The sequence below is a fragment of the Saccopteryx bilineata genome, chromosome 5, assembly GCF_036850765.1.
Source record: "Saccopteryx bilineata isolate mSacBil1 chromosome 5, mSacBil1_pri_phased_curated, whole genome shotgun sequence".
NCBI lineage: Eukaryota > Metazoa > Chordata > Mammalia > Chiroptera > Emballonuridae > Saccopteryx > Saccopteryx bilineata.
Window position 1 is genome coordinate 143,441,070 of NC_089494.1, and position 13,511 is coordinate 143,454,580.

At 40.9% G+C, this 13,511-nt stretch overlaps 1 protein-coding gene across 9 annotated transcripts in view; it reads right to left on the reverse strand.

The window, feature by feature from the left end:
- Positions 1 to 13,511, reverse strand: part of MLLT10 (MLLT10 histone lysine methyltransferase DOT1L cofactor) — a 297,166-nt gene that overhangs the window by 186,007 nt on the left and 97,648 nt on the right. For all 9 annotated transcript variants that reach the window (XM_066279459.1, XM_066279458.1, XM_066279455.1 and 6 more), the window contains one exon: positions 6,380 to 6,489. In XM_066279459.1, the coding sequence (XP_066135556.1) occupies positions 6,380 to 6,427 (48 nt within the window). In that variant the 5' untranslated portion in view covers positions 6,428 to 6,489. The remainder of the gene's footprint in view (positions 1 to 6,379; positions 6,490 to 13,511) is intronic.

Here is a 13,511-nt window from a genome sequence, read left to right on the forward strand (position 1 = left end):
GCAGAGCGACACCCCGGAGGGGCAGAGCATCGCCCCCTGGTGGGCAGAGCTTCGCCCTTGGTGGGCGTGCCGGGTGGATCCCGGTCGGGAGCATGCGGGAGTCTGTCTGACTGTCTCTCCCCGTTTCCAGAAAAATACAAAAAAAAAAAAAAAAAAGACACTTAAAGAGACAAAATGCATGTTGCTCTCCTTTGGCTCAGAAAGCTATTACTGAATAAATTGGAGAAATCAGGAAAATAATAATGATGGCTGTGGAAATAATGCACAAATGTTAATTTCTTGATTCTGATGGCTGCATTCTGGTCATATTGAAGAAAGTCTTTTTTTATAAGAAATACAACTAAAGCATTCAGAATTCTCAGTATTATATTGATAAATTACTCTCAAATGGCATAGGGGACGAAAAGCTCTTTGTATTTACTATTAATGCAACCTTTATAGAATTTGAAATTACTTCAAAATTAAAAATAAGTATTTTAAAAATGAACTTTCAAAGTACAAAATAATACTTATACATTAATGTTAAGATAGATTTTCTTTGCATGGCATCAAAGGCAAGAAATAATAAAGCACAACTGTGTAAATACAGCCAGTGGATAGAGCACTGACCTGACACTGAGGTATCAGGTTCAAAACCTTGAGGATGCCAGTTTGAGTACAGGTTCACTGGTTAGAGCATGATCCCATGGTAGCTGGCTTATACCCAAGGTCACGGCTCAGCTTGATCACCCCTCTACCCCATCAAGGCTCATATGAGAAGCAATCAATAAACAACTAAAGTGACGCAACTATGAGTTGATGCTTCTCATCTCTCTCTCCTCTCCTGCCTCTCTCCCTCTCTCTCTGCCTTGCTAAAAATTAACCTGCTAGAATGCCAACAACAATAAAAATCATCTGACTTTACTGCTCACAAAATTAGGGGATATTTCAAAATGAATATGAAACAATAAAAAAAAGCATTTGATTTTTTTTTTTTTTTTTTTTTGTATTTTTCTGAAGCTGGAAACGGGAGAGACAGTCAGACAGACTCCCGCATGCGCCCGACCGGGATCCACCCGGCACGCCCACCAGGGGCTACGCTCTGCCCACCAGGGGGCGATGCTCTGCCCCTCCGGGGCGTCGCTCTCCCAGTTTCATACCTATTCAGTGCAGTTCGATGTGAGCTCACGCACAGAGTTTTTAGGGCTCCTTAGGTAGCTATCCCGCATAGCTTCTACAGACTCGTCACTGACTGACGGCCTACCAGAACGGGGTTTCTCCACCAAACTGCCTGTTTCCTTCAACTGCTTATCCCACCAAGTAATGTTATTCCTATGTGGTGGCGCTTCGTTATAAATGTGCCGATATTCACGTTGCACTTTGGTCACAGATTCGAATTCAGCGAGCCAAAGAACACACTGCACTTTCCTCTGTACCATCCACATCTCGACTGGCATGGCCATGGGCTGCTCCGCTGTATACACGGTGGATAGAGCATTGACCTGGGACACTGAGGTATCAGGTGTTACAGTGTTACATCATCATCTGCGCATGCGCACATGCTGCCACATCATCCTACAGAAACTGGAGGGGTTTCCTTTTATTTGGTGCAGATTTCACATTTTTATTGTCTTTTGTTGCTTTCCTGTGACCGGTCAAAGTGCACCATGGCTTTACGGACACACTGTATATGCTACATCCTCTTTGTCCAATCATCTAGCAAAGGACAATTTGGTTATTTACATATCTTGGTCACCATGTATAATGCTGCAATAAACATAGAGGTACATTCATTTTTACAAATAAATTTTTTCAAATTTCTTTGGTAAATTCCCAGAAAATGGATTGCTGGGTTTTACGGTAAATCTATTCTTAATTTTTTTTTGAAAAATCTTTACAGTTTTCCCTAATGGTTGTACTAGTATACATTCCCACTGGCAGGGTATGAGGGTTCCACAATTTCTCCAACACTTGTTATTACCTGTCTTGTTGATAATAGCCATTCTAACAGGTGTGGTGTGGTATCTCATTGTGGTTTTGATTTGCATTTCCCTAATAGCTAGTGAAGTTTAGCATTTTTTCATATATCTATTGGCCATTTGTAGGTCTTCTTGGGAGAAAAGTCTGTTCAGGTCCTCTGCCCATGTTTTCCTTGGGTTGTTTGTTTTTGTTGTTGAGTTGTATGAGTTCTTGATATATTCTGGATATTAATATCAGGTGTCGTTTGCAAGTATCTTCTACTCGGTGGGTTGACTTTTTGTTTTGCTGATGGTTTCATTTTCTATGTGGAAGTTTTTTTGTTTGAGATAGTCCTATCCATTACTTTTGCTTTTACTTCCCTTACCTTTCAGCTCAAATTTATAAAAATCTTCTCTAAGACCAAGGTACATAAGTTTGGTACCTATATTTTCCTCTATGTATTTTATTGTTTCAGGTCTTGTATTTGGGCCTTTGATCCATTTTGAGTTAAATTTTGTGTGCGGTGACAAATACCAGTCTAGTTGCATTCTTTTGCATGTGGATTTCCAATTTTCCAAGCACCATTTATTGAAGAGATTTTCTTTTCTCCATTGTACAACTTTTGCTTCTTCATCAAAAATTATTTGCCCACATATAGGTAGGTTTATTTCTGGGCTCTCCATTCTACTGAATTGGTCAGTGTGTCTGTTTTTCTGCCAGAACTGTGCTGTTTTGAGTATTGTCACTTTATAGTATAATTTGAAGCCAGGAAATATAATACCTTCTGCTTTGTTCTTTCTTCTCAGGATTGCTTTGGCTATGTGGGGTTATTTATTTTTCCATACAAATCATGTTCTATTTCTTTTAAAAATGCCATTGGAATTTTGATGGGATTGCATTATATTTGTATATTGCTTTGGATAATATGACCATTTTAACCATGCTGATTCTTTCAATCCTTGAACATAAAATATCTTTTATCTTTCCCTTTCTTTGTATCTTATTCAATTCCTTTTAATAATGTCTTATAATTTCTAATGTATAGGTCCATCATATTCTTTGTTATATTTATCCTAGGCATTTTATACTTTTGGTGACAAGTGCAAACTTTTGTTTCCTTTTCTTTTTTTTCCTGAAATTTCATTCTTAGTATATAGGAACACAAAATATTTCTGTACTTTCATTTTGTATCCTTCAGCTTTACTGTATTTATTATTTCTAATAATTTTTTGTTGCAGTCCTTAACATTTTCTATATAGAGTTATGTCCTCTGCAAAAAGTGACTTTACTTCTTCAATCTCAATTTGGATGCCTTTTATTACTTTCTCTTGCTTGACTGCTCTGGCTAGGACTTTCAGAACTATGCGGAATAACAGTGGTAAAGACTGGGCATCCTTGTCTTATTCATAATCTCAGAGAAAAAACTTGAAGTTTACAACATTGAGTATTATACTAGCTAAAGGTCTGTAATATAAGGCATTATTATGTTGAGGTACTTCTATGCCCATTCCGGGTGTTCTAATTTAAATGTATGTTCCAGCTTTTCAAATGCTTTTACTGTATCTATTGATATGATCTTATCATTTTTACTCTTTATAGTTTTTTTTTGTTGTTGTTGTTTATTTGTATTTTTCTGAAGTGAGAAGCAGGAAGGCAGAGACAAAGACTCCCGCATGCACCCAACCAGGATCCACCCAGCAAGCCCGCTGGGGAACAATGCTCTGCCCATCTAGGCCATTGCTCCATTGCAACCAGAGCCATTCTAGCATGTGAGGCAAAGATCTCGGAGCCACCCTCAACACCCGGGCCAACTTTGCTCCAATACAGCATTGGCTTCAGGAGGAGAAGAGAGAGGGAGGGAGGGAGGGAGGGAGGGAGGGAGGGAGGGAGGGAGAAAGGAAGGAAGGAAGGAAGGAAGGAAGGAAGGAAGGAAGGAAGGAAGGAAGGAAGAAAGAGAGAAAGAGAGAAAGAGAGAAAGAGAGAAAGAGAGAAAGAAAAGAAATGAGAGGGGGAATGGTGGAGAACAGATGGGTGCTTCTCCTGTGTGCCTTGGCCAGGAATTGAACCTGGGACTTCCACATGTCAGGCCGATGCTCTATCACTGAACCAGGACCTACTCTTTATTTTGTTAATGTATTGTATCACACTGATCAATATTTATATGCTGAACCAGCCTTGAGTCCTTGGAATAAACACCACTTGATCATGATGTATTATCTTAATGTATTTTAATTTCACAAAATATACTTGTTGAAGGTTCTAAAATGTTCATACCCTTTTACACAGAGATTCTGCTGGTGTGTACATGCCAAACATCAAATAAGGCACTTCAACAATGAGGGTTCTTGCCTGACCAGGTGGTGGCGCAGTGGATAGAGCGTCCGACTGGGATGCGGAAGGACCCAGTTTCGAGACCCCAGGGTTGCCAGCTTGAGCGCGGGCTCATCTGGCTTGAGCAAAAAACTCACTAGCATGGACCCAAGGTCACTGGCTCGAGCGAGGGGTTGCTCAGTCTGCTGAAGGCCCACGGTCAAGGCACATATGAGAAAGCAATCAATGAACAACTACGGTGTCACAACGAAAAACTGATGACTGATGCTTCTCATCTCTCTCCATTCCTATCTGTCTGTCCCTATCTATTCCTCTATCTGACTCTCTCTCTGTCCCTGTAAAAAAAATAAAATTAAAAAATAATAAAAAAAAAACAATGAAGGGCTCTTTAATTAATTAGTTTATTGAAACCACCAATACTCAGTATTACATGCTAAATATCCACTAAAAATAATAGCAAAAATATAATTTATTGACACAAAAAGATGCTTAGGTTAATAATTTTCCAAAACAAACTAAACAATACAATCAATATACTCCAAAGTATACTGTACATGTAATAACACAGACAAAAAGATCTAGAGGTATCTTAATAAAAAGAGTTAAGATGGGCCCTGGAGAGATGGCTCAGTGGTAGAGCATCAGCCATGCGTGTGGAAGTCCCAAGTTCAATTCCTGGTCAGGGCACACAGGAGACGTGCCCATCTACTTCTCCACCCTTCCCCCTCTCCTTCCTCTCTATCTCCCTCTTTTCCTCCTGCAGCCAAGGCTCCATTGGAGCAAAGTTGGCCCAGGCGCTGAGGATGGCTCCATGGCCTCTGCCTCAGGCGCTAGAATGGCTCCAGCCACAACTGAGCAATGCCCCAGATGGACAGAGCATCGCCCCCTGGTGGGCATGCCATGTGGATCATGGTCAGGCGCATGCAGGAGTCTGTCTGACTGCCTCCCTGTTTTTAACTTCAGAAAAATACAAAAAAAAAAAAGTTAAGATGATTTTTGTCTTGCATTTTTCTACTTATTTTTTCGTATTTTCAATTTTTTTAAACATCAACAGTATCCATTATAAATTTTTAACTCAAAAATATCTGAAGCCTTACAACTAACTGCAGTAATACTTTCTGCCACAAATGGAATAAATGGAATAAATCAACAGGTACCTCAAATAAATGATAACACTAAAAGGCACAGTGGGTAATAAAAAAATCATCTAACAGAAGAGAATGGAATAATATATGTATGAAATAAAATATATAGGGGAAAAAGGCAAACATTAATAAGGTTTTTAAAAAGCTAACCACAAATATAGCATTGTGGTAGTAGTAAATAATTTGAAAAGGGTAGAAGAACAAGTAACATTCTGCAACAGGATTATGTTCACAAAAGAAATGTACATTGTAATGAATATTATACCAAATTATTAATTCAAATTTAACAGAACTTTGATGTCTGAAAGAATACAGTATGTCAATAATTCTTAAAGGACAAATCCATAAAGACTAAAATGTCATGTAAACGTTAGAATACTAAATACCTAGGTTAGTATAAAAGGAATATAGTTGCCTGACCAGGTGGTAGCACAGTGGATACAGCATCAATCTGGGATGCAGAGGACTCAATTTCAAAACACAGAGGTCGCCGGCTTGAGCGCAGACTCACCAGCTTGACTGTGGGAACTCAAAATGATCCCATAGTCGCTAGCTTGAGCCCAAGGTCATTGGCCTGAAGCCCAAGGTCACTGGCTTGAGCAAGAGGTCACTGGCTCAGCTGGAGCCCCCCAGTCAAGACACATATGAGAAAGCAATCAATGAACAACTAAGGTGCCACAAGTATGAGATGATGCTTCTAATCTCTCTTCCTCTCGCTAAAAAAAAAAAAAGTAACGTGGCTTTGTTTTGTACTCCTGTAAACTTAGTAACATATTTTAATAATTGTAGTTGACCACAGTGATTATACTTTGTCCAAGTCTCTCTGGAATTTGATGCAGAACTATAATTTAAATTTCCTAATGTAGGCCTATAATAAAACAAAACACAAAAATATTTCCTTTATACTTGCCGGTTTTAAAACAAAAAATTATATTCAAACATCAATAAAATAAGATCCACTGTACCTTATTATAACGATCATGTGGAACAGACTGTAAAACAATTGGTTCCATTGTAGAAACATTGGCAAATTGTACTTCAGGAATATACAGGGCACAAACCACATGAGCCCAACCTAAAAATAAATAAAAATAATGTCATATTCTAGTTTTCAATAAAACTTTTTCAAAGACAAAATCAGTAACTTTCTAAAGAAATCCCTTAAATGCCTACTTAAGCAAATACACACAAAAAAAATTAGGAAGAAATTCTCATTACAGACCAAATAGTCAAACTACTACTGATAAAGTGCTCTTAATCATTTCTCTAGTTATATGCACAGTAACACAAATAGAGGGAAACATTTTTTAATAACTTCATTCATTTAGATTTTATTTATTCATTTTGAGAGAGAGGGAGAGAGAGAGAGAGAGAAGAGGAAGGAGGATCAGGAAGCATCAACTCCCCTATATGTCTTGACCGAGGAAGCCCAGGGTTTCAAACCAGCAACCTCAGCATTTCAGGTCAAAACTTTATCCGCTGCACCACCACAGGCCAGGCAAGGGAAACATTTTATTTTATTTTATTTTATTTTATTTTTTACTTTTACTTTACTTTACTTTATTAAGCGAGTGGGGAGACAGAGACAGACTCCTTGCACGCACTCTGACCAGGATCCACTGGCAAGCCCTCTACCAGGCAATGCTCTGCCCCATCTGGGCCACTGCTCTGTTGCTCGGCAACTGAGCTAATTTTAGTGCCTGAGGCCAGGCCATGAGCCATCCTCAGATCCTGGGGCCAACTTTGTTCAAACCATTTAAGCCACAGCTGTAGGAGGAGAAGAGAGAAAGAAAAAGAGAGATGGAGGGAGGGGTGGAGAAGCAGGTGGTTACTTCTCCTTTGTGCCCTGACAGGAAATCAAACCTGGGACTTTCATACACCAGGCCAACACTCTACCACTGAGCCAACTGGCCAGGGCCAAAGGAAGCATTTTTAAGTTCAGATTCTGGCACTTACTGACACTTCTTATAAATAATTCAGAACAACACTACTTCTGAGAACCATTGTAAAATAATATTTATAGTTGATTATCTAAAATAAAAAATTTAGTAATTTAATCAAATGTTAACATTAAATTTTTTTTATATTAATGTAAATATTTTTAAATTGGTATTTTACTCTTGCACTAAAAAACATTAGTATTTTACTACTATCAGCATTATCTTAATATTTTAATATTTCACTTTAAATGCTCTAACAATTGCCTGATCAGGTGGTGGCACAGTGGACAGAGCGTTGGACTGGGTCGTGGAGGACCCAGGTCGTGGAGAAACCTCAAGGTCACCGGCTTCAGTACAGGCTCATCAGCTTGAGTGCAGGATCACTGGCTTGAGCCGTGGGATCGTAGACATGACCCCATGGTTGCTGGCTTGAAGACCAAAGTCACTGGCTTGAGCAAGGGGTCACTTACTCTACTGTAGCCCTCCGGTCAAGGCACATATGAGAAAGCAATCAATGAACAACTAAGGTGCTGCAATGAAGAATTGATGCTTCTCATCTCTCTCCCTTCCCGTCTGTCTGTCCCTATCTGTCCCTCTCTGTCTCTCTCTCTCTGTCTGATCCCCCCCAAGAAGCTCTAACAATTGATATTAAATGTTAATATTTCTTCTAATTTTCAAAATGTGCCTGAAGATATCAAAGAGCTGATGTAATAGTGAGGAATGATTCAAAATTGAAAAGGGTTTGAAGTCCAGGTTCATGAGTACAGCTTTTAGCTACTTTTGCCACCCAGTGAACATCTGCCTATTTCAGAGAAAGCAGCTAAAAGAGTGAAAGTTCTTCTGACAAACTCAAAACGCTGGAAGTACAGAGATTTACGTTCATGGACAACCAAGGTATAAGGGAGCTTGTCAACTCCTCATCCGCTTTCAGCTATAACACTGAAGGGCTGCAAGCCAGAAGTAACAATAAACTAAAAACCCAGGCCCTCAAAGAAACTGCAGCTGGACTTTGATCATCTCAAACTGAAATCTGACTCATGTCACCTAAACTACATGTGCCCCCAGGCACCAGACAAAAGTAAATATACATCCTCTCTGGAGAAAACAATGTCATCTTGGCTACAAATAATTTCTACTAGTTCATTTCAGCACAGTAAAAATACCAAATACACGGGAGTCAAGACAACATGTACGAAAATCAGTAGAACCTAGAAAATAAACAGATCTGGGGTGTAGGTTGCCACGGAGGCGTGCAGTACTGTGGAACCATGACTTGCGGAGCCCGTATGCAGGCAGAGGAGCTGGTGGAGACCATCAGCTCCAGGCAGACATCACCGGGCCCTGCAAGGATGCAGCACTCACCGACTACACAGAAAGGCAGTATCCCCCAGCCCACCCATCACTGACTGCACTGGGGCCAATTCCTGTCAGTGGTGCTAAGACAGAGAATTCCTGATGGCCCAGTGCTTAGCAAAGCTGATTTTGTTGAGAAACTTCATCAGAGTAATCAGGCCTGTCATGATGGAGATTTCCACAGTTATTGTTCTATACAATGATACTCTAGCTGCTGACTCTCACAACTATATCTTATACAGCAAGAAATCTGCAGCATTTATGAAAATCCAGCACTATGACAAGGCCATGGAGGATGCAATCAAAGCTTAACTTCTCAATCCCAAATGGCCTAAACATACTTTTTAAAAAATTTATTGTGTTTACATAGATTCTAGTGTCCCCCTGAATCCAACCCCTTCCCCCGTGTTCCCCTCAACATCCCCCTGCCCCCCTTTCCTCAACACCCTCCTCGCTTCCCTCCAGGATTTGCTTTTCTGCTCTCTATAATACTGTGTTATGTGTATATAATTTCACCAATCTCTTTCCCTCTCTGATCCCATCCTATCACCCCTTTCCGTCTGTCTGCTTTCCCTCTGGTCCCTTCTAAGCATGATTCTTGACAGGGTATTGCCATCTAGTACCTCAGAGGTCATGCTGATACCCTGGCAGCCTTTGCATCTAGACTGACTCAGGAATCCAAGATTCTCCAAATTCTGGTGGAGATGGTTGGAGCTGCTATTAATTCTCCCATAAGAGACTCCCTTGAGCCCACTTACCAGCTGCTTTAGAAAATTAAACTGGACAAGAATCCCTTAGTGGTTATGCCTGCAGTTGGACAGGTCCTGATAGCTGGCCATCATGGGGCCTCTGCAGTTGTCTTAGAAACTGCTCTAAAGATTAACACCTGCGGCCTCAAACAGAGGTTCTGTTTTCTCTGCCCTGAGCAGTGCCTACTGGTCTCTTGTAAACACAGAGAAGAGCACTGGATACATGCAGCAGACTTGGATGTAGCCAAGACCTTAGGTGACCAGACAGGAGAATGCCTACCTCATGGGACTCCTGGTTCTCAGCATTCTTCTCCAAAGAAAATTATCAAGGAGTCTCTCTCATTAACCACAGGCAAGTTGGTGCTTGCCATGAAACTCAAAAATCAAGAGGTTGTAATTCAGTGCTACCTCTTGCCTGCCTGCAATTAACTGGAAAGCTTTACTTCCATACCCTGAAACCAGCCACCAACTGTTAAAACTAGAATTAATGTCAGTTAAAGGAATATATAAAATGCCTGACTGGAACTATTGTAATAATATATATTTTGTATAGGTTCAAAGTTCTAGTTGACCAGTCTTCTGGGGTTTAACTCAGTTAAGTGTAATGTCTGCTTACAAAGTACCTAATGTGTGCAGAGCACTGTGCTGAAGGCTCAGGGTCTAGGTGGTTAGGTGTGGGGTCACTCCCCTGGAGGGGCTTACATCCTCTTTGAGGCAGAGCTGTTTTGTTGGGGTATCTTTTAGAGAGAGAGACAAAGATAGACAGGAAGGAAGAGATATGAGAAGAATCAACTCATAGTTACGGCACTTTAGTTGTTCATTGTTTCTCATGTGTGCCTTGGCCGGGGGGCTACAGTTGAGGCCAGGGACCCCCTTGCTCAAGCCAGTGATCTTTGGCTCAAGTCAGCAACCTTTGGCTTCAAGCCAGTGACCATGGGGTCATGTCTATGATCCCATGCTCAAGCCAGCAACTCCGTGTTCAAGCTGGTGAGCCCACACTCAAGCCAGCGACCTTGACATTTTGAACCTGGGTCCTCAGCATCATCACAGGCCAACATTCTACCCACTGACCACTGCCTGGTCAGGCAAAACAAAACTGAAACATAGCAAAAAAATATTAAAACACTGCTTGAGCAATAAATTATAAGGTTTTCTTAATCACTGCCAACATTCTGGAATTATAAAGGAGAAAAAGACTGGTATAGGCTTCAGGAAATTTTGTGAAACAGGTGGAACTCAAGCTGACCCCTGAATGAGACACAGAAATTGGCGTATGGGGTTCTAAAACCTGGTCAGCATGTCAGTCATCTTTTGCTGAGTAACAAGTTTGTTCGTGCTTTTAGCAAAAAAGATCAGATACTTTCTACCATCTTATTCAGTATAGTAACAGACTCCTGGTTTTTATAAAAATATTCACTAATTTTATTCAATTATATAAGAAGTATATGAAAATAAGCAAGAGTAAGCCTACCATCCTGTTAACATTTTGGGTATAATCTTTTGGTCTCTATCTATTCAAAGAAAAATTGTCATCTTATTGTAATACAGTTTTATAATTTTTTTCATTAATGTTTTTCCACTGATTTTTAAATATTTCTTCAGTTTATCAAATGTTCTACTTCTAAAAGAAAACACAGATCTGTATTTTGGAGCTTCAGACATAGGCACCAAAACAAGTATGCTTATTACGTTCAAATATATACAGTACAAAATTGAAAATGTATTCAAAGAACTGAAAACTACAGTAATAAACCCAAAAACAACTTCTGGAAATAAAAACAAATTTTTTTTATCTCAAGTGAGTAAAATCAGCAATGGTTTAAACATGAAAACTGAATTAGAGGGCAATAACAAAATAGGTCATAAAAAATATCCAGAATGTTAGCACAAGACGCAGAACTATAAAAAACACAAAAGCACAGAAGACATGAACACCATAAGAAGCAAACTCAACATGTATCACAGAGAAATATGAGAAAGAAAATGTCAAAAAAGCAACATTTGATAATACATAAAAAACAACCTAAAAACTTTCCAAACAGAAGATGACAATTTATAAACTGAAGAATCATAACAAATCCACTGTAAATAAGAGAGAAAACAACCAAATGTAAACTGTCATCAAAAGAACAACTTGATAAAGAAGATAAGTATCTTTTTTTTTAAGTGAGGGAAGGGGAGAAAGTGAGACACTCCCACATGCCCCTCGACCAGGACCCACCCGGCGACCCCCGTCTGGGGCCAACACTCAAATCAACCAAGCTATCCTCAGTTGGCCCGGGCCAACACTCAAACCAATTGAGCCATCGGCTGCAGGAGACGTGGAAAAGAAGAAGATGGTCACTTCTCCTGTGTGCCCTGACCAGGAATCGAACCCAGGATGTCCATACACCAGGCCAATGTTCTATCCACAGAGCAACCGGCCAGATCCACAAAAATATCTTTAATCAAATTTCCATTAAAGGGAAAACCAAACAATTGCCCTCAGGCAACAAGAAAAATGAGCCAAAAGGAAACTCCAAGATGAAGAAAAAAATAAAGCATAATAAACACATAAATACTTACACTGGAACTCTGGTTTCTCTTCAGATCGTATAAATCTTTCGCCTTTTTAAATACTTACACTGGATAAAACAACTATACTTTCTTTCACTTGAAATACATAAGACTGCTTACATCAAAGCTTAAATGTTGTCTGGTCAAGTTTTCAATGTATGTAAGTTTAATACATTTTAAAAGAACTAGAGAAAGAGTGGGTAAATGACATCTACATGGTTTTAAGGTTTCTCCATTTAATCAAAGGTGGTACACACAGTAGACTGATTTTTTTAGTTAAGAATTATAATCCCGGCCCCGGCTGGTTGGCTCAGCGGTAGAGCGTCGGCCTAGCGTGCGGAGGACCCGAGTTTGATTCCCGGCCAGGGCACACAGGAGAAGCGCCCATTTGCTTCTCCACCCCTCCGCCGCGCTTTCCTCTCTGTCTCTCTCTTCCCCTCCCGCAGCCAAGGCTCCACTGGAGCAAAGATGGCCCGGGCGCTGGGGATGGCTCTGTGGCCGCTGCCTCAGGTGCTAGAGTGGCTCTGGTCGCAACATGGCGACGCCCAGGATGGGCAGAGCATTGCCCCCTGGTGGGCAGAGCATCGCCCCCTGGTGGGCAGAGCGTCGCCCCCTGGTGGGCGTGCCGGGTGGATCCCTGTCGGGCGCATGCAGGAGTCTGTCTGACTGTCTCCCCCTGTTTCCAGCTTCATAAAAATTAAAAAAAAAAAAAAAAAGAATTATAATCCCTGAATAAACCACTATATAAAAAAACATTAAAATTCCCACATACAGAAAAATATAATCAACCTTTCCAGTGGCTTTTCCTTATGAATGGCCTGTCTTGGCTCAGGCTTCATACTTTACTAAACTCTTTCAAAACACATAGCATCTGGCCTTGGCATGCTCCTGTACCTCTGACCGCAGCCCTAGTACTAGCAGCAGCCACCCTTGGTTCAAAGCTTGGACTCCACTGGAAACCTCCAAGCCCAGCACAAGTAACAGCCATCTGCAGACTGCTTTGTAGCTCATGCTAGGTAGACCCAAGCAGAACATAGGCAGTGGCTGACCTTGGCCTGCACCTCTTGGAAGACCCCAGAGCCAGAGCACCCTGTGGACAGCTTCAGACTACATCACAACACCATCCAACCGCCTCCACAAGCACACACTCAAGGGGCAGACTCAGGGGGACTAGAGTCCTGCTGAAGTAAGTCCTGCCCCATGGGATGGGCCTCTAAACAGTTGATTCTCTACTGTGGTACCAGCCAGCCCTTGAAGCCAACTGTTTTGGGCTAAATCCCCCCCCCCCCACTGACATGCCAACAGCAATAAAGGCTCAACTACAATAGGACAGTGCAGAGGCCACACAGAGGTGCACCTGAAATACACAGCTCAGGTTAAGGGGGAGGCTGTGCCACTGAACCCTACAGGATACCTACTACATTAGTCCACTCTACCAAGCCTGGGAGATATAGTACATCTACCTAATACATAGATACAAATACAGGGAGGCTGCCAAA